The sequence below is a fragment of the Candida jiufengensis genome (assembly GCF_024610255.1).
Source record: "Candida jiufengensis strain CBS 10846 chromosome Unknown scaffold10, whole genome shotgun sequence".
Classification (NCBI taxonomy): Eukaryota; Fungi; Ascomycota; class Pichiomycetes; order Serinales; family Debaryomycetaceae; genus Lodderomyces; species Lodderomyces jiufengensis.
The window spans coordinates 372937-393403 of record NW_026261570.1 but is presented as its reverse complement, the minus strand read 5'-3'; the positions used below and the strand labels follow the sequence as shown (position 1 = coordinate 393403).

General features: G+C 25.1%; 9 protein-coding genes across 9 annotated transcripts; 4 read left to right on the top strand and 5 right to left on the bottom strand. All coding sequences in view use genetic code 12, as the record gives it.

Moving 5' to 3' along the window:
• Positions 1 to 341: 341 nt before the first annotated feature.
• Positions 342 to 2354, top strand: LMO1 (Lmo1p; the record flags this gene model as incomplete). The annotated part of the gene is made up of 1 exon (XM_051766490.1): positions 342 to 2354. The coding sequence occupies one exon, from the start codon at positions 342 to 344 to the stop codon at positions 2352 to 2354; it is 2013 nt and encodes a 670-aa protein (XP_051617441.1).
• Positions 2355 to 2379: 25 nt separating this feature from the next.
• KGF54_005667 (uncharacterized protein) lies at positions 2380 to 3090 on the bottom strand (the record flags this gene model as incomplete). The annotated part of the gene is made up of 1 exon (XM_051766488.1): positions 2380 to 3090. One exon carries the CDS (start codon positions 3088 to 3090, stop codon positions 2380 to 2382), a length of 711 nt encoding a protein of 236 aa, XP_051617440.1.
• A 236-nt stretch (positions 3091 to 3326) lies between these two features.
• Positions 3327 to 3857, bottom strand: KGF54_005666 (uncharacterized protein; the record flags this gene model as incomplete). The annotated part of the gene is made up of 1 exon (XM_051766487.1): positions 3327 to 3857. The coding sequence occupies one exon, from the start codon at positions 3855 to 3857 to the stop codon at positions 3327 to 3329; it is 531 nt and encodes a 176-aa protein (XP_051617439.1).
• Positions 3858 to 4843: 986 nt separating this feature from the next.
• DUG3 (glutamine amidotransferase subunit) lies at positions 4844 to 5959 on the top strand (the record flags this gene model as incomplete). The annotated part of the gene is made up of 1 exon (XM_051766486.1): positions 4844 to 5959. The coding sequence occupies one exon, from the start codon at positions 4844 to 4846 to the stop codon at positions 5957 to 5959; it is 1116 nt and encodes a 371-aa protein (XP_051617438.1).
• Positions 5960 to 6107: 148 nt separating this feature from the next.
• Positions 6108 to 9134, bottom strand: KGF54_005664 (uncharacterized protein; the record flags this gene model as incomplete). Its single annotated transcript, XM_051766485.1, has 1 exon — positions 6108 to 9134. The coding sequence occupies one exon, from the start codon at positions 9132 to 9134 to the stop codon at positions 6108 to 6110; it is 3027 nt and encodes a 1008-aa protein (XP_051617437.1).
• A 1191-nt stretch (positions 9135 to 10325) lies between these two features.
• On the top strand, positions 10326 to 10892 carry KGF54_005663 (mitochondrial 54S ribosomal protein bL21m; the record flags this gene model as incomplete). The annotated part of the gene is made up of 1 exon (XM_051766484.1): positions 10326 to 10892. One exon carries the CDS (start codon positions 10326 to 10328, stop codon positions 10890 to 10892), a length of 567 nt encoding a protein of 188 aa, XP_051617436.1.
• A 65-nt stretch (positions 10893 to 10957) lies between these two features.
• On the bottom strand, positions 10958 to 15027 carry BCK1 (mitogen-activated protein kinase kinase kinase; the record flags this gene model as incomplete). Its single annotated transcript, XM_051766483.1, has 2 exons — positions 10958 to 14864; positions 14996 to 15027. 2 exons carry the CDS (start codon positions 15025 to 15027, stop codon positions 10958 to 10960), a joined length of 3939 nt encoding a protein of 1312 aa, XP_051617435.1.
• Positions 15028 to 15304: 277 nt separating this feature from the next.
• Positions 15305 to 18688, top strand: SFI1 (Sfi1p; the record flags this gene model as incomplete). The annotated part of the gene is made up of 1 exon (XM_051766482.1): positions 15305 to 18688. The coding sequence occupies one exon, from the start codon at positions 15305 to 15307 to the stop codon at positions 18686 to 18688; it is 3384 nt and encodes a 1127-aa protein (XP_051617434.1).
• Positions 18689 to 18692: 4 nt separating this feature from the next.
• ECM39 (dolichyl-P-Man:Man(7)GlcNAc(2)-PP-dolichol alpha-1,6-mannosyltransferase) lies at positions 18693 to 20414 on the bottom strand (the record flags this gene model as incomplete). The annotated part of the gene is made up of 1 exon (XM_051766481.1): positions 18693 to 20414. The coding sequence occupies one exon, from the start codon at positions 20412 to 20414 to the stop codon at positions 18693 to 18695; it is 1722 nt and encodes a 573-aa protein (XP_051617433.1).
• Between the last annotated feature and the right edge of the window lie 53 nt (positions 20415 to 20467).

The window sequence follows — 20467 nt, the reverse complement described above, 5'->3', positions numbered from 1 at the left end:
TTTAACTTAATTTTAATGTCAAATTATACAATTTTCTGACTTTTACTTCTGGACATAGACCAATTTTGTAATATGCAGTACTAAACATTCAATTAATTAATTTTCTATTTTCGTCTAAATTAAAATTACGTAAATTGATTAATTTATTCTATTGTTAAAATTAAATAAAAATTATTAATTCTGATCTCAAACAAGTTTCATATTTCTATTGATAAAAAAATTTTTGAAATTTTGTTCAACTTTTAATTTTCATTCTTTAATTCATTAATTTTATCCATTTCCTCTTATTTTAATTCAATTTTTGAAATTACTTCATCATCACATTTACCATTTAATAAATAATGACTGAATCATCAAGAAGTATAAATCATAAATTGAATGAAATATTAAGTAAAAATAATATAAATAAATTAAAATTAGATGAAACAACTTCAATAAATTATGCAAATATTTTAAAAACTAATATTTTGGGGAAAGATAAACAAGAAAAAGTTAATTCTATAGTTGTATTAGCAAAATTATTAGATTGTATTAATTTATCATCAGATTTATTTATTTCAATATTAGATTATGAATTATTTAAAACATTATTTTCAATTATAAGTATTAATATGTCTTCAGAAACTTATAAAGCTATATTAAAAATTTCAGTATTGGATATTTCAGGACAAATATTTATATCAAATAAATTAGAAAATTATTTACCACTTTATGAATCCTTAATTGAATATTTAGATGTTATTGATATTATTACATCAAAATTATTTTTACAAGATTCAAAGATTATTTATAATTCAATAAAATTTATAACTGAATTAATTAATCAAGCTTTAAAATTTAATTATACTGGAATTATAACTATTGCTGGTAGATTAAAACATGTTTTGTTTTTTAATACTATAGATAATTTAGAAGATACTACTACTACTACTACAACAACTACCACCACAACTACTCCTACTACTCCTCCTACTACTACTACTACAACAACATCAAATAATCAAGATGTTGAAAATTTAAAAATTGCATATATGAAATTAAATTTATATTTAAATTCAATAAAATTTGATTTATCAATAAAAGCTCATCAAACAATGTTAAATAATTTATTCATATTTTTAGAAGTTTCATTAAATGAATATGGTACATTAGCAACAACAAAAGAATATATAAAAGCTGGTTTTACAGATAATCCAAGACAATTTATTATAGATAATTTTACAATATTATTAGCAATGGATTTAAAAATTTTTTTAAAAGATCCAAATTTTACATTTAAAAAAAGATTTCATGAAGAATTAATGATGAGTGATCATTTAAGAACTTTTCCTTTATCTTTATTTATTGAAAAATGCTCTAAAATGTGGATTGAAATATTTGAACAAAAAGAAATTTATCCATATATTTATTCATCAATTTTAAGTTGGGAATTAATGATTTATTATACAATGAATAATTGTTTAATATTATGGCAAGAAACAAAAGCTGAATTAAATCAAACAGATATCGACAAGATTTTACAATTATTAAAATCAAATATTGATATTTATGAATTAAAATTAAGTCAAGGTAAAACTATAGAACAATGTTTAGATATGACAAATTCAAAAGAAATGAGAGATCATCAAATTAATAAAATAAATGAATATGATTCAAATAAATGGAATTCTAAATTTATAGAATTTAATAACAATTTACAAAAAGAAGTTTTAAAATTAGTATCAGAACAAAGAATTATTCAAATTTTAAAAGGTTCATGGGTTTATACTGAATTATTTGGTGAATCATTATTTTCAAATAAGAAATTAAATTCAAATTCTTCAAAATATTGTTATATTGCATTATCACCAAATAGAAAATTAATATATTATAAAGAATTTATAGAAAAACCAAAATCAAATCCAACAATTGAAGAATTAGAAATTACTGGAGGTATTAAAGTTATTGATATTCAAGATTTAAAATCTATACAAATTGGTGAATCAATTGGTGAAGAAGATAAAAAGAAACATTCAAGTTTAATATCTATAAAGGGTACTATATCTTATGAAAAAGTTATTATATTAGGAAAAGATCAAAAAAAACTACTATCATTTTATACTGATTCAGAAGTAAATAGATTTGTTTGGTTAGATGGTATTAAAATGTTAAAAGGTATTACAAATTTATCAGATGAAACAAGAATTCAAATTGATTCATTAGTTGAATTAAGAAAAAAGACTCAATTATTATCATTAGAAAATACAGATAATTTAGAAGAATCACAAGAAGAAAAAGAAGATGATGATGATGAAAAACAATTTTATAATATTGATGAATTAAATGAAATATCTATTGGATTTGTATATACTTAATAAAGCACCAGATTTAAATTTATTTTTATAATAATTTTTGTTGTTCATTTCTTAATACTTTTTGTCTTTGTTTAATCATATAATTATAAAGATATAAAAATCCAGGTAAATATAAAGGTAATGCAAATTTTAAAAAATTTGAATATCCAGGTAATCTATTTCTAATAATATCATAAGAATTATAAACTGTTAAACTTTCACTTATTAATCCTAAAGGATATAATATAAAAAATGCAGAATATCTTAACCAAATTAACCAATATGGTACTTGTTTATTCTTCAATTTTAAAAAATAAAATCCATATCTTATTATTTCTGTAGTTGACCATGCAAATATTAAACTTGAAAAAATTAATATATTATAATTAGCTGGTGATTCTGGTATAACAAGACATATACCAATCATAATGATTAATCTTGCAAATGATTGTAATAATAATGTACCAATTGGTGAGGGAACTAATCCAATAATTGAATGTAATAATTCCAAAATTGAATTAAAAATTTGAGTTATTATTATAAATTTATGAGGTATAATATCTTGAGTTGAATTACATTTAAATACTATTTTATTTATGTCATAATCGTAATCTAAGCTGCAAGAATCATCGGTATCATTAATTGAATATGGGAAAAAACCATTATTTAAATCAATTATACAATTATATAAAATATATGACCATAATAATGCTGATATACCATTATAAAATAATAAATATTGTTTTTTAACACTCATTGTATTCTTGTTTGTAAGTAGTTGTTGATAAATTTGAAAATTGGTTGTAAAAATTATTTATTTATTTTTTTCACCTAGAAGTTTATCGCGAGAAATTTCATCCGTACCCCATACTTTAAAATTAGAAGTATAGAGATTATAAAAGTAACAACAATATTACAATCAATCACAATATTTTTATATTATAATTTATATAGAATTGGATAACACTAATACAATATCAATGACTTCTCCATTTATTGATTAGTATATTTTGATAATATAGTTTTTAAAGTTTCTTCATCATTTGCTAATAAATCTTGATCCCAATCAACAACTAAAGGAGCTTTAAAAATATCAGCAGGATTAGTATCAATTGATTTATTATTTTCATCATTTATTAATTTATTAAAAGTTTCATAAATTAGTTCATATTCATGTTTTGTAAAAATTTTATTTGACCAATCAATTCCCTTAATTGTAGTTGTTTTACCATTTGAATCATATAAATTAGTAGATTGTCTATCATTTAAAAATGGAAAACAATTATGTAAAATAGATTTAGATTGCTCTGATTTTAAAAATTTATTTATAAATATTTGATATTGATCATAAGTTGGCATTTTATTTTTCATTAAATCAATTTGAAAATCATATTTTGGTTTTTCTGGTAAAGTTTCATAAGTTTTATTTAATATATCATAAATTTTATTTGATAATGGTAATTTTGAATTATGAAATAAAGTAATAGTAGCTGGTGATGATTGTAAAGTTCTAAATAATGACATCTTTTTTTAGTTAATTAATTGAGTTAATTGAATGAATTGGAATTGAAGATGAATTTGATCTCAATTGATATGGATTGTTATAAAATTAAAAGAAATTTTAAAGTTGAAAATAAGATTTGAAGATATTAAAAAGAAGAAGAAAGTATAATATATAAATAAATAATTTTGCTTCTTATTCAATTATAATGTAGAAATGATTAAAATTATTCAATTGGTCAATGAGGACAATTATGACAATTGAAATTCAAATATAAGTTAATAGAAAATAGAATTATATAGAATAATAATTAAGGGGAGAGAGATTACAATAAATAGCAATTGATTATTAAATTTAATCAATTAAGAAGAAAACACAAAAATTAAAAAGTATATAAATTATATAACATATTTCCGTAAATTTGAGTATTTAATCTAACTGAATACCTATCCAATTGGAAAACTTACTTAGTAAAGATGGAGTAATAGTGTTTCAGATGTTAGTAATGAGAACACAAGAAATTTACAAGTTATTAAATTTTAAAGTCAATTAGTTTGGGGATAATTTGTAATAAATTTGGTATTAAAATTACTTATAAAATGTTTCTTTCTCATTAACTAAGTGTATGAATAATAAAAACATCCGTACTGCAATATTTGAATGAATAGAAGTCACATCCGTACTGCAATATTTAGATTTTTACTTTATACAAATCCAAAATATCTTAATAAGAATTATCAAAAATCATCTTTATCATTATCTACTATTCAAAAGATTCAAATTCTTTCTTCAACTTAGATCAAATCCAAACTATTATATAATGTATAAAGATATTGAGGATAATAAAAATATAATTGTGGATTGAAAAAAAGAGACAGAAAAAATATTTCAAATTTATTTTTGATAAACAGATAATAGATTTTCTTATCTTTACTACATACAATATAAATTTATTGCCACTAATATTTATTCAACCAACCAAACAGCCAACCAACCACTAAATAAAACAATGTGTCGTTTCATGATATATAAAGGAAGAGAACTGATGGTACTATCAGATTTATTAACAAAACCAGCTCATTCAATAATAAATCAATCATTTGATTCAAGACTACGACTTGATATGAGAAATCCAATAAATGGTGATGGATTTGGTGTTGGTTATTATACTGAACATAATGAACCATGTATTTTTAAAGCTATTACTCCTGCATGGAATAATGTTAATTTAAATAATTTATCAAATTGTACTGAATCTCATTTAGTTTTTGGTCATGTTAGAGCTTCAACTCAAGGAGTATTATCAGAAACTAATTGTCATCCTTTTTCATATGGGAAATTAATGTTTATGCATAATGGAGGTATATCATGTTTTCATTTAATTAAAAAAAAACTAATAAATCATTTAAAAGATAAATATTTTTTATTTATTCAAGGATCAACTGATTCTGAATGTTGTTTTGCATTATTTTTAGATACTTTAGATAAAATGGGATATAATCCTGAATCAAAAGAAACTAAATTTCTGCATAATGTACTAAAGAAAGCAATATTAGAAACTATAAAATTAATAAAAAATTGGCAATTAGAAGTTACTAATGAACCATCATTATTAAATTTTGCAGCAACTGATGGAGAAACTATTGTTGTAAGTAGATATATTACTTCAAAAACAGATGAAGCTGCTTCATTACATTTTAGTACTGGATCAAAATTTTTTGAATATCAACCTGGTTTATTTAAAATGGAAAGATTAAATAGATCACAAGATGTTATATTTGTTGCAAGTGAACCTTTAACATTTGAAAGAGGTGATTGGTTATGTGTTCCAACTAATACTTTAATTACTATTACTAATAAAAATACTGTATTAATGCATCCAATAGAAGATGAATTTTATGGTGAAGGAAATGTTGAAAGATCTTCTGGTTTTGCAATGAGTAAAGGTTTAATGGGTGGTGTACCTCCATCTGATAATTTAAATTCAAATTCAATTTCAACAAATGGTCATTCTAATAATAATATTAATGGAGGATCTTCTAATAATAATACAATAAATACTTTAAGAAAAGTTCCACCATTGGAAAGAGAAGGTAGAGTAAATTTTAAAGCAACAGTTCATTAAAAATAAATTTTTTATATGTAAATTTATATATGTTTATATATATTCATTAATTCATTAAATGATTATTATTAGTTTAATGCATCAGAAAATTGTCATTATTTGTATTAATTTTATTATTATTACTTTGGCTTTTGGCTTTATATCATCTCTAATTTTTACTTGATGATCTTGTTAATTTTGGTGTTTCAGATTGATCAAGTTTTATATCTTCTTCTTCTTCCTCATCATCATCATCATCATCACTTGAACTACTTGAACTACTGCTTGAACTTGCATACTTCTTTTTGAAATTTTTGCTTTTTTTCTTTGTATTTAATGCAAATTCTTTATCATGATCATATAATGGATTTGATTTTTTATATGATAATCCATCATCATTAGGATCTATATATTCGTCAGTTTCATCATCATCATCTTCATCATCATGTTTTATTTCTTCATCATCATCTTCACTCGAACTTTCTAATTCATCTTCACGATCTTGATTTTTGTTAGTTAATTGTTGTGACATATAATTTGAAAATTGATCATCATCATCTGATTCAGATTCATCACTATCTAATAAATCCTTTTTAGGTGATTCCTTTTTAATTAATTTAGATTTCTTGTGTTTTTGTTCATTATCACCATATTCATAATCATCATCATCATCATCATCGTCATCATTGTCATCATCTTTATCAAAACTATCATTTGTATCTTCTTTATGATCCTCTTCTTCATCATCATCATCATGAAAAACTAAACCTGTTTTAACTTCTTCTATAATTTCACCTAATCCTTCATCAAATGTTGTATTTTCTTCTTCATCTTTATCATCTTCATCATCTTCATTATTACCTCCCAATATTGCATTATATTTTTCTCTTGTATCATATAAAACATGATTAACATAATCTTCCCAAATTTCACTTTCAATTTTTTCATTTATAAAATCACTTAAAGTATTTGATGGGAATAATTGTACAAATTTAACAACTTCTTCAGCTATTAAAGTTAAATGTCCCATAAATCCTAATCTTAATCCATTATGACTTGTTTCATAATCATTACATAATTTTTGACCTTCAATAATTTTGTTAGTGATATCAGCCAGATGAAATAAATCAATTGCTAAAAATTTATTAAATCCAATATCCATTGAACCATTTAAAACTTGTTGAACTATATCAAATACAACATTATGTAAAAAATTATTCCAGGGAAAACGGAAAAACATTGATAAAATATTTGATATTATCTGAGTATCAAAAAGGGCAATTTTCAAGAAATCTCCAACTACTGGATTTGATCGTATTTGTTCTTCAGATAAATTCGAATTTGCATGTGGTTCTTCTTCATCAAGTTCACCAATTTCATTGATATTGTTAAAATTTTCAGTTGTATCATTAGCTGAATTATTACCTGAATCTTCAGAATTTGAATTTTTTTCATCATCTTTATCTGTGGTTGTTGTAGTAGTTGTAGTTTTTTCATTTTCATTTTCATTATTAGGCAATACAATGATTTCATTATATTTAAAACTTATTGGATCAAATTCTTTCATTTTATTTCTTAATTCATCTCTTTCAGATACAACATCAAATCCTTTATTATCATTTAGCAAAGCCATATTTGAACAATGTAATAATTCTGCAATTAATTCACAAATTTTAAATCTTTCAAATCCTAAAGGTTCAATAACTCCAAATGGGGTACGTAATTTTGATTCAAGATCATCTTTTATTAATAATTCATTAAATTTCAGTATTCTTTCTCCAAATACTCTTAATAAATGACCTAAATATATAGGATCTCTTCCTGTTGGTGGATGACTTTCTAATGTTATATACAAGACTGGTAAAATATCATAATCTGAATTATTTTTCCTTATAATTTCTATAATTATACCTACTCCATTTGCTAAAGCATATCCACCTTTTAACATAGTATCACATAAACGAGTCATTTGTTCTTTTGAAACTAACTCTCTTGTTAATTCATTTGGTCCAATAGTTGAATTATCAGCAGTAGAATTTGCAGATATTGTTATTAAAGCTTTTAAAAAATCAGCTGCTGAACTTTGTTCTATTAATTGTAATTCATGATTAATTTTTTTATCCTCTTCATCTTCTGGTACATCTAATGCATTAATTAATCTTGATATTAAATTTTGATTTTGTAAAAAATCTATTATACCAGTTGAATTATCAGGTTTATCAGTTGATATTAATTTTAATAAAAAATCCATTAAAGGAGGATTTGATAAATGATTTATAAATTTATCAACTAAATTTGGTTGATTTTCTATAAGATAAGTAATCATTTCATCACATTTCATATCTAATAAATGTTCCATAATTTTCATAAAATGAGTTGAAACATTTATATCAAGTAATTCTTTACTATCTAAAACCCCCCATAATTTATTTAAATTTGAAGTTGATTCCATTACTGTATCTGTTAATGACCAAACATCTGCACTTAAAACTTCTGATGCTAAAGTTGCTCTTCGCCTAAATTTGTCTTCAGGAAGTTCTTCTTCTTCTTCTTCTTCATCATCATCATCGTCATTGTCATCATCGTCTTCCTCATGTGAATCTTCATCTTGAGAATCTTCGGAATCATTCTTGTCTTTCTTGGAAGGTGTTACCTTCGTAGATTTAGTTTCTTTGTCAGGTTTTAATTCAGTCTCTGTGCTTTTGTCTTTAGTAGTTGTATCTTCCTCTTTCTTTTCATCTTCTTTTTTCAACTTTATCTCCTTTGTTTCTTCTTTTGGTTTGTCCTCTTCATCTTTTTTAACTTCTTCTTTTTCTTCAGTATTTTTAAATTCATCAGATATTACTATATCAACCAACATACTTAAAACATTTTCATCTCTTAAAAATTCTAATAACATTGGATTATTTGATAATAATTCTTGAAGTAAATCATTCTCATCCAACAATTTAATTAATACATCATATTGTTGATCTTTTATAGATTTTTTATTTGTCTTTGTATCATCATCATTATTATTATTATTATCATTATTCTTATCATTATTTTCATCATCATCATTATTAAGTTGTTGATCATCATTTTCAAATTCTTGTTCCAGTTGTTGTTCTTGACTGATATTAAAATTTTCAAGTAAAGTTGTTATATTAGATAGTGAAGTAAATCCATTACTAAATTTCCAAAATGATCCTGACATATTTTATAAAACTTTTATAATAATAAACTCTTTTTTTAAAGTGAAATCTATAATATGAAAAACTGTGCAAATAATTAAATTAATGATAATGAAAATAATAAAAAACAAAAAATATAATACAACGTATCAAATGAAAAAATATTGAAAATCTGAATATAATGCTAATGTATAAGTTTAAAAACGAATCAATTGAGAATATTTTGGTTGAATAAATGATAAATGAAAGAATGGCTAGATTAAATATGTATAGAATGTCCTTCAAATTAAAAAATTGGTTAAAATAGAATATAGACTTAATGATAGTGATTAAAGTCGCTCTATTTGTATTGTCTTTTGAAATGATTTCTTCTCTAGTTAGTGGTATTAATGATTTTTAATAAATTGAACCATTAATATCGATATTATAGCTAATGAAATTTTGTATATATGTTGTTGTTGTTGAAAAAGAATATATCTAATTAAATAGTTTTATTTTTTGTTCTTTTTGGTTGTAAAAAAAAATTAAAAAAAAAAGATTTGATTGATAAAAAACTCAAAATCAAAAATTTATGACTACCAACAAAGCTATTAATTGAATTAAGTAGTAATATAAGTTGATACTGTACTAGTTATTATTGATCGACTAGCAATAATTAATTAATGTATAATATGAGTTGATGGTAGGTTTTAGTTAGTAGAAATTTCTTTCTTCTTGGAATTTTAACTTTTAAAGTTTTTTTTTTATTTTTTTGTTGATTGAAAATTAAAAATTAAAAATTAAAAAAAGAATTTAGAATTTGAACTATTATTAATTTTTTTTTAGTTAATAATTGAACAGTATTTAAAATACATATGATTTTTCATGAGTGAGAAAATAGTCATCTACAGAATTAAAGCTGAATAGTGATTATCATATATGGATATAAATTTTGGATATCTTTTTCACAAAATTTTAATTGTATCTCTACAAATACTACTAATGTTATCATCATTATTATACTTAATATGTTGATAATACTTAATAAAACAAAAAATTGAATTCTCGGTTGCAAAAAATATTCGCAGTATTTGGTAGCACAAATTTTTAATCTTATATACAGGTTGTAGTAGTTAATTTCTTTTACTTATGAAAAGAGAAAAAATTTATAAAGTAAACCAATGTAAAATTACAATCAAATATTTACAACCAAATTTCAATTTTAGAATTAAAATATGTTTAAATCATCAATAACGAGGATATGTAGACCTCCTCAATCTAACAATATACTTAATACATTAATACGATATCAATCAACTAATACCACTTCTACAACACCAACAACATCTACAATAAAACCAACAAATTTCAATACTACTACTACTACAACAACCACCACCAATAATAATCCAATATCTCAAAATATAACAGATTCAATATCAACATTAAAATTATCATCAAATGGTTCAAGAGATTTGTATGCAATTTTTAGATTATATAATATGCCATATTTAGTTACAAAAGGTGATAAAATTTATTTACCATTTAAATTAAAAAATGTTAAAATTGGTGATAATTTAAAATTAAATGATGTTATAACTTTAGGTTCAACAAATTATACTTATAATAATGATAAGGGAATTGATTCATCAATTTATAATTTACAAGCTAATGTTATTGAAATTACAAGAGAACCATTATATCATGTTATTAGAAAAAAACAAAGATGTAGAAGAACTAAAACTTTTAATGTTGAACCTTTTCAAACTGTTTTAATGATTAATGAATTAAAATTAAATTGAATCAAATAGTACATGTAAATACATAATATAAATAATTAAATACTCGTTATTTCAATTTCTCAACTTTATACTGATATTTTACTATTAAATTTTATAATTCTTCCTAATTCTGTTGACTCAAAATTAAAACTTTTAATATTACTATTAACAAATGGATCATTTAATAATTCTTCTGCTGTTGGTCTTAAATTTGGATCTATTATAAAACATTTATTTATAAAATTCTCAGCTTCTTTACTAACTAAATGTATAATATCTTTTGGTATTGGTGGAGCTTTTTTTTCTTTACCTGCTTTATATATTACACTTATTGCTGCTTCATTTGACCAAGGTCTTTTACCTGCAAACATTTCTAATACAACACAACCTAATGACCATATATCTATTTTTGCACTATAACCTTCAACTAAATTATCAATAACTTCTGGTGCCATCCAAAATATTGTACCTTTCATTGACATATTTGCATTATTATAAATATCATTATTTTTTTTAGATATACCAAAATCTGAAATTTTACAAGTACCATCAATATCAAGTAATAAATTATCAGCTTTTAAATCTCTATGAATTATATTATTATCATGTAAATATTCTAATCCCAACAAAACTTGTTTTGTTATAATTCTTATTAAAATTTCATCAAATTTACCATAAGATTTTAATAACATTGCAATTGAACCTCCTGCAACATATTCCAAGAATAAACTATATATATTATTTTTTTGTTCATAACCTAAATATTGTACAATATTTTTATGATCTAAATCTTTCATTGTTTCAATTTCTTTATGTAATGATTCAATTCCATCAGAAATAAAATCACAATTTTTATTCCACATAACTTGTTTTACTGCTAACATTTCTCCTGTTGTAACATTTAATGCTAAATAAACATCACCAAATGATCCTCTTCCAATTAATTCACCTTTTATCCATGCAATTTCTTGAAATATTCCATTTTTATTTTTTAATTTACTTACAATTCCTTTTTCAATTTCTTTATCTGTAACTTCAACGACTTTTTGACCCCACATTTTAGTATTTGATCTTGTCAATCTTGAACTATTTTCTCTTGAAACACTTGCAAATGTTATTGGAGGACTTTCTTGTTTTCTTAATAATGCTTTTTTTCTAGCTTCATTAGCAACTCCTCTAATAGTTTTCATTCTTCTTATTCTAGGACCATTTAAATTTGAATTTAATGGTGAAATATTAGCATTTGAAAAAGTTCTTGATATTGTTGGCTTTTTTTGGATTGTAATTGGTGAACTTGTATCAACATCTATTATAGGTTTATCAAGATTAGTATACGGGAAATATCTTTCTAAATTATCATAAACTTCTTCAATAGGTGGTCTAACAATCATCATCAGTTTCTTTTGTTTTAATGGTTTGACGAAAAACTCATTTTCTGAATCAGAATAATTTATTGAATCTTCAATTTCATCTGTTTTCAGTGTAATCAGAATATCAACAGTTTTATCGACCATTGGTTTGACAAAAAAGTCATCAAGATCATCATCATCATCATTATCATTATCATTATCACTATCAGTAGGTTCTAATTTTCTCCTTAAACTTGAACTATTTTTAATTGAACTTTGTCTTTTTATCAGAAGTTGATTTTTACGATCATTTGGTGGAGGTGGTGCTGCCCTTCTTGCTATAATTGAATCAGATCTTTCACTTCTATTACTAAATGATTTATTTACCATCAAATTAGGATCATCTCTAAATGTTGATACAGTTGTTGCTGATATTGGAGATTTTTCCATATCCCCCACAGATGATGCATAGATATTGGGGATTAATTTTGGTGCTTTTCTCTCATATGGTGATTTTCTTCTTTGATCAAAATCAATTTCATTAACTCCTTTTCTAATCACTTTGAATGACGATGAGGAAGTTGAATCTGGAGAAAGTGAAGAATGTTTGAATTTTGTGGTATCAATTTGTAAAGAAGGGGTTTTCTTCTTTGAACTTGATCCAAAGGGGAACTTTAATGGGAAACCATGATGATGTTGATTACTTTTGTTGGGTGTATTACTAACAAATGAAGTTTCAATAGTCTGAGTTTGTTTAGATACAGATTTTGTTGACGACGGACTTTTTTCAGGACTTTTGGCAGGTGATAATTTTATAGGATTTTCTATAATTTTTGATAAATTAGCTTGCTGCTCTTTGAAATTCAAATAATCAACTGATGGATCATTTATATTTTGCAAAAGATACTGAGGAGTTGCTGGATATGTTCTATGTTCATTACTTGTTTCAAATGATTTTGAATCTGATGATGTTGTAGATATTGTGTTAGTTCCTTGTGGTGATTCTATTTCTTGTTTTATGACAAATTTGGTCAATTTTTGAGTTAATAATATTTGGCTTATAAGTTCATCAGGTAGTGCTTCCCCTTCTTGTGAGTTAAAATCCGTCAAATGAATAGATATTGTACCAATATTGAATAAACCCAATTGTTGTATGATCTTTTTCCGCACTAATACTCCATTACTTATTTCATTACTAGATAATGAAATTGCTGCAAAAGTTTTATTATCTCTACTTACCAAGATAGTTGTGGTTAAATTTTCTTGTAATAAAGGCTTTGGTGCATAAATTTCATCTATAGCAGGTGGTGCAGTAGTTTGTCCAGTTGAATAATTATCAATACGAAATGAAGGGACTGATGTTGCTGATTGAGCACTATCCATTGATTTTCTATGCTCTTTTGGAAATTGTGGTATTTGCATTGGTATAGGAGGTATATCAATATTTGGTTCTAATGCTGGTGGAATATTCAGTGATGAGAATGATAAGCCGCTATTTCTCTCGTTTTTATTAGATGAAGTTGATGATTTCACCATCCCAACAGCTTTATCACCTCCATATTTCCTAATGGTATTGATGATACCACCAGTCAATTTTGAGTCTAATTTCGATTGTCTTTTGTTTTCATCCGCTGGATTCTTCTTTTTATCAGCTTTGCTATTATTATTTTTCCTAAAAAACAGATGATGAGATAATGATTGATCTTTCGGTTTATTGTCTATGAATGATGTAGGTCGTTGTATTGACGTAGATGAGTTTGTTGAAGATATTGATGAACTGGATATATGTTTTGTAAAAGCTGGGGTTGATTTTCTATATTCATTTTTCAAATTAACTGGGGAGATATTTTCGTCATTTTCTTCATTATTTGACTCCTGCCGTAGTAAATCAATAAACCTATCAATTGAATTTATATTATTATCAAGTTCCAAATATTTCGAAAATTGTTTCCATATCATTGAATCCTTCTCAAAATTTTCCAAATCTAAAAATCTATTTCCTGATATCTCATTATTTTTAAAAGTATCTTGCCATGATTTATTAAATTGATTTTTCTCTAACCATTTCACAACATTATTAATTTCCCATTTCTTAGAAGCATTGGTAGATTGTGATTGAGTATTCATAGCATATCTTACAAACCTCTTACTTTTATTTAATTGATCAGTTGTAGATTGATTAGATAAAGTTGATGTATCAGAATTATGTCTATAATGTATACCACCATAAGGGAAATTTTTAGAATCTGCAGATAATTGTTGTGATAAATCTGGTTGAGTAGTTTTTCTTTCCAAATCTATTGTAGATTTACTATAATTATATTTTCCAATTATGGATCCAATCATATTTGAATTTAAACTTGTTGCTATTGATTTTGGAGGAGAATAATTATCACCAATAATTGTAGAATCCCCACCTTCCGGTGATTCAATCACTGGACTTATAGTTGTTGAATCTAGTCTTGTATGATCAAAGGGAAACCCATCATCTTGATTATTATTATTATTATCATTAAAATTTAATCCAGGACTTTCTTGTCCACTAAATAAATCTTGATTTATTAAATTAGATCCCACTTGATATTGATATTGTTGATAAGGAATATCCAAAGATGAATTATATATTATACCATCAGATGCAACTCTAGGTTGTTGTTGTTGTTGTAGTTGTTGTTGTTGTTGTAGTGATTGATATTGTAAATCTTGATTTGAATAATTATTATTATTTAAATTTTGTACAAATGGTAATTTAATTCTTTGAGTATCATAACTTACAGATCTTCTTTTATCATTATTGAAACTCCCATTTGAGGGATTTGAAAATCTTTGATAAGGATGATTCTGCAGCACTTTTAATAATCTTCTTTCTTTGTAAGTATATCTTAATCTATTCTAATCTTTTTGATACAACTTTTGATTAAATAATTAAGTTTCTAAAATTAGATTTATTTAATGAATAAACACAAAATTAACTCTCTCTTAATTATTCTAAATATATACGCGATCTTTTATTTACAATCAATTACATTACCATTCATTTTTTTTATATTCAACAAACAATTTAACATTCAATATGATGATATAATGAATTATAAAGAACAACTACTTAATATTTTTAATGAGATTGAACAATTGTATGGTTATGAAGCAGTTGAAAATTTAAAAGAATATGAAAATGTTTTAAATAATTTAATTAAAGAATTATTAATATTATTACAATTAGATCAAATTTCTTTAAAATTAATAATTAAAACAAATATTGAAACAATTGGGACTTTTTCAGTTTGGTGTCATGGGAATATTAATGATGATCCGATATCTATAGAACATATCACTCAATATTTAAAATCTTCATTCATTAACGATTCAACTTTACATCATATTTATCATTATTTAATTGAGAATCCAATAAATCATTATGAAGAAGCAGCTCAGAAACTATTAGAGATTGTTGAAAATTTATTAGAAATGCAAGATTATACTGAAAATTATGTTATTGATCATTTAAACCACTGTCTTTTATATGATTTGAATTACTACAAAAGTAATGAAATGGAAATTCCAGAAAATATTGATCTAATCCTCAATCTTATTAATTCTCATATACGGATAGACAAAAATGATTCAACTATCAAAAATGAAGTAGAGATATTACTCCCGTTGTCATTGACTGTCAGTAATTCGAATTTTTCAAAAATTTACAAGACAATTTCTCAGTTATTAATAGTGAGACCAGATTTACCAATTACACAGTTATCAAGGATCATTATAAACTTATTCAAAAAACACGAAGGAGTTAGCTTCTACGATGCTGAGAGAATTGATATCAACTTGGCAAGATTGTTTCCAAGATCATTAAAAAAAATTAATCTCAAGTACCTTGGCGGACCAAAAGAAAGTATGATTCTACCACAACTTTCTCAAGTGGTAAATGATTTGAGTGCATTAGATTTTATTATTAATCCAAACTTTATACAAATTTATAAAACTTTCCTACGTTTTCGCAAATTATTTCCAGCATTAAGTTGCAAATATGATTATGAATATTCTAAAAAAATTGAAGATTCAGTCTCAGACATAATTGAATTGGAAGCTGGAGAGAATTTCAAAATAGCAATTGAAGAATTCATACAATTACAATCGATTTTTACCTCAAATTCATCTACACTTTTAATGAGATTAAGTTATTTGGAATTTAAAAAAGTACTGTCCATGAAGAAAAACACTTTAGAATTATGGATGCATAAAAGTGAAGAAGTGCAAAAGTTGGAACTTGTGGATTATAAATTACAGAAGTTACTGAGATACCTAAAAAAATGGATTAAAAACGCTAAGCTATACGATGAGTTAAGTGGGATTGCAATTTTAGAGAGTGAAGAACGCTTGAAGAAAAGAGTATTAAAAAAACTTATGTGTGATTTGAATAAAACTCGAGAAATGCTGGTACGTGCTGCTGCTCGTGATCGACTGAAGTACATCAATATTATACAAAATCGATCACGTATTATTTCAGATCATTATATCGAGGTTCAGAATCTGGAAAACAAGAAACTTATATTGAATATGTTGAAAAAATGGAAGAGCAGAACGAAACTGGTTCTACAAAATAAAGATACAATTTTATATAAGTGTGATAATTTTATTAAAGCTCATGAGTCTCGTCTTTTACTTGATTATTATTTATTATGGGGTGATAGATTACAAGGCAATTCAAATGCTTTTGATTTAAATAAAAGATTATATCAATTTATCCAACACAGGAAGCAAGTGCTTGTTCAAGTTTGTTTCAATAGATGGCTCAATCTTCAAAGAATGAACACCCAATGCAACGAAATTATCAAACAAAGAGAAGAGAAACTTAGGTTAGCTGTTTTTAAAGTTTGGAAAAATGATTTACAACTGGAAATGAAGGTTAATTGGTTTTTACAAAATAGAATAAATAAAATAGCTTATTCCACTTTGGTCAAATGGAACCTTGAAACCAAAAGTATGATAAAAGTTCGTAAGATGGATCAGCAAGCGTTAATGAAAACATTTATTAAGAAATGGATTATGGAACATAAATTAGGATTGTTGAATGTCGAAAAGAAGAAATTGGTGATGAGAAAGTACTGCAAAATTATTTTAAATCAAGCAAAAGCAGGTAACTTCATTTCTTTAAGGAATAAGGGAATAGCAAAGAATGTAATGGAGCTCTTAGAGAACAAGTATCAAGATCTGATCATAAAACAGAAGCTGGCGTATTCAACTTTTGACATGAACATAAAGAAAAAGTATTTAAATCAATTGATGATGGTAAAACAAAATATTGAAGAACTGCAAATTGAGGCTGATAATTTTTACATTCATAAAATTTTTCAAAATTGGCTAAAGAAATTGCATATGTGGGACAGAGAAATTGATGGTTTATCATTTTCAGACAAATTTTCAATAAGATTTATGATTCAGATATGGAAAAGAAAACTTGACATTATCAAGGAACAAAAACTTGAACAGTTTTTGGAAAACTTCAAGCAAAACGCAGAATTAAATTTAAAATCAAAATTCTTAAGCATAGTCAGGACAAGATATTTTGAAACTCAGATAAAAATTGATCAACTAAATCATAGACTAGAGTTATTCATACCAAGAGTTTCATTTTTCTTTTCACATTGGTATGAAAAGACCAAGAAAGTATATGCATTAGAAGATCGTTTATATGAAATATCAGATAAATTGATAGCAAAATTATATGTTCAATGGAGAAACAAACTTGACCTAGTGGATGACTTGAACGAACAAGCTGATGATCATTTTACTGAAAAAAACTTTGATCTTTTAAGAAGCAAAGTCCAAAGTTGGATATTTCAATTCAATAAAAACATCAAAAGACATTATCAATTATGCGAATCGTTCCAAGAAAGGAAAAACAATAGACTCAAGAGAACTGCTTTCCATTTATGGTCTCAAAAATGTACAGAAAAACAACTTGAAGAAGAAGAGGAACTTCTAGCTGATTCAACATATGTAAGTCATTCATCTCCACTTGCAAAAAGAACCTATCAACAACAACGACAAAAATATATTTTACCTCCAACACCAAATAAACCACCATCACCTAGAAAAATTACCACACCAAAATCAACAAATGGTACAAGTCCCATAAAATTACAAGAAACTTCTTTGAGGATCAGAGATCAACAAATAAATAATTTAAGAGAAAGATTCAGTAGAGCTCGTGCATCATCTACTCCAAAAAAGAAAGAGATTACCTTACCAATGAAACTTGATTATACTGTTTCATTATCACCTCCAAAATATAAAAGTCCAGAACAAATTAGTCCTGCAAGTAATCTGTCATTTGATGATCCGGAGATCTCATTATTATCTACAGCTAAAAGAATGGGAAGAATAAAACCAATAAAATTCCCAGTAAATGATGAGAATGAAGTAAAATTTTCACCACCAAATAAGTTAAAAGTTAATTAATGTACTATACAATTAATGAAGTTTTTATTTTATCTAAGTTTTCTTTGTTTTCGTTTATATTTAATCCCTTAACCTTTTCCAATTTTTCTAGTTTGGTCAGTTTATTCTCATATATATGTAAATAGTCCTCAAGCATAATAGTTGATCTAATTAAGTTTTTGAATGTCTCGTTTGATCCGTTTAAAAAGTCTTGAAAAATCAACTTGATTAAAATTGGTAACGTAGCTTTATCAATTTTTTGAGCAGCTAATAATTTAAAGATAGTGTCAAGAGTTACTTTCTGAAATATTTTTATAGTTTTTAGTAATTTCCAGTCTTCTAATTCATCTGTCGTAATAACAAAATCAAATTGATTCAAATCTAAATTTTCATCGTTCTCAGTTTTATCATATGAAACATCTAGTTTATGTAATTCACCAAATTTTGTAACACCACTCATACAAGCTGGAACATCCATGTGGATTTTTACTTCATTAGTCGCATCTTTAATATAATTATTCGTGAAAGCTAATGCGTGACCTCCTGGGTAATTGAAGCTTGACACATAACCCATTTGTAATGATAAGATTGAGCTAAGGAGAATCATAATTGATATTATAATTGTTAAAAATTTATTTGAAAAACTTGAACTCCATTTCATTGTGATGTTTGCCATTCCGTTAGCTGCTTGTAATGTGAAAATTGGAATAGTATATATAATAAATCGCCATTCTTTATGAGGTTGAAAAGACATGACAGCAATAAATATAATTGATGAAATGAATAAAATACGTAATGAATTTCTAGCTGGATGTCTGATTTTTAAATTAATTACACCATCATCAGCAGGATCATTAATAAGACCAGGACCTGTTAATGCAAGTATGATTGGAGGTCTAAAAATTTGTGGTAAATATTTCTTAAAATATGCTCCCCATGGTTCAACACCCCAATCTTGTGATTTACCATTAATAATATTAAATATGAATGAATCAACTTCAGGTATTAAAATTTTACCCCAAAAATATGAATCAATAAGAACTGAGGCAATACTACCAAAAACAGTACCAACAAATAAAAATAATAAATCTGTAAAAATATTTGATTCCCCAAATCCTAATGAAGAAACAATAGCTATTATTACTCCGAATAATCCAACCTCAGATCTAAATATAACTCCAACCACAGCTAGCCAAGTAAAACCAGCAATGTTACCAACTAATAGTAAACTTAAAGCATAGTTGACAAATGGCAAAGCAATAAAATTTGGTAATGTTCGTGATGAATAATAGTTGATATGAAATTGTGATAATAATAAAACTGAGTACCAGAATCCTATTAGACCTTTAGTTTTACTAGACCTATCTCTGAATGTAATCTTATTTAAGCTATCTCTAAGACGAATTAACATCAATACATTTATTAATCCTAGTATTGCACGTACAACAATTTGCAATTGATCTTGATTTGCTAACAAATCGTAACCAAAAAAAGAGCCAACAAATATAATGGGTTGAGCTATAGCACTGATTATCAAACTCCCAATAAATGTTCTTGGAACAACTCCTGGAAATTGCTTATGATCATAATTTTCAATTACATCTGAAGGAAATACCCCATAATTTAAAATATCATGAATTGCTTGAATATTAAAAGATTCTTCAACTTTAGTATATGGTGAAATGACAAGATGATAAGACATCAATGCCACCAACGCAGCATCAAGGACCTTATTGAACTTAAACATGAATCAATTGGTTGTAAAGTTAAGGTGTTTTTGCAAAAACTAAATGAAAAAAA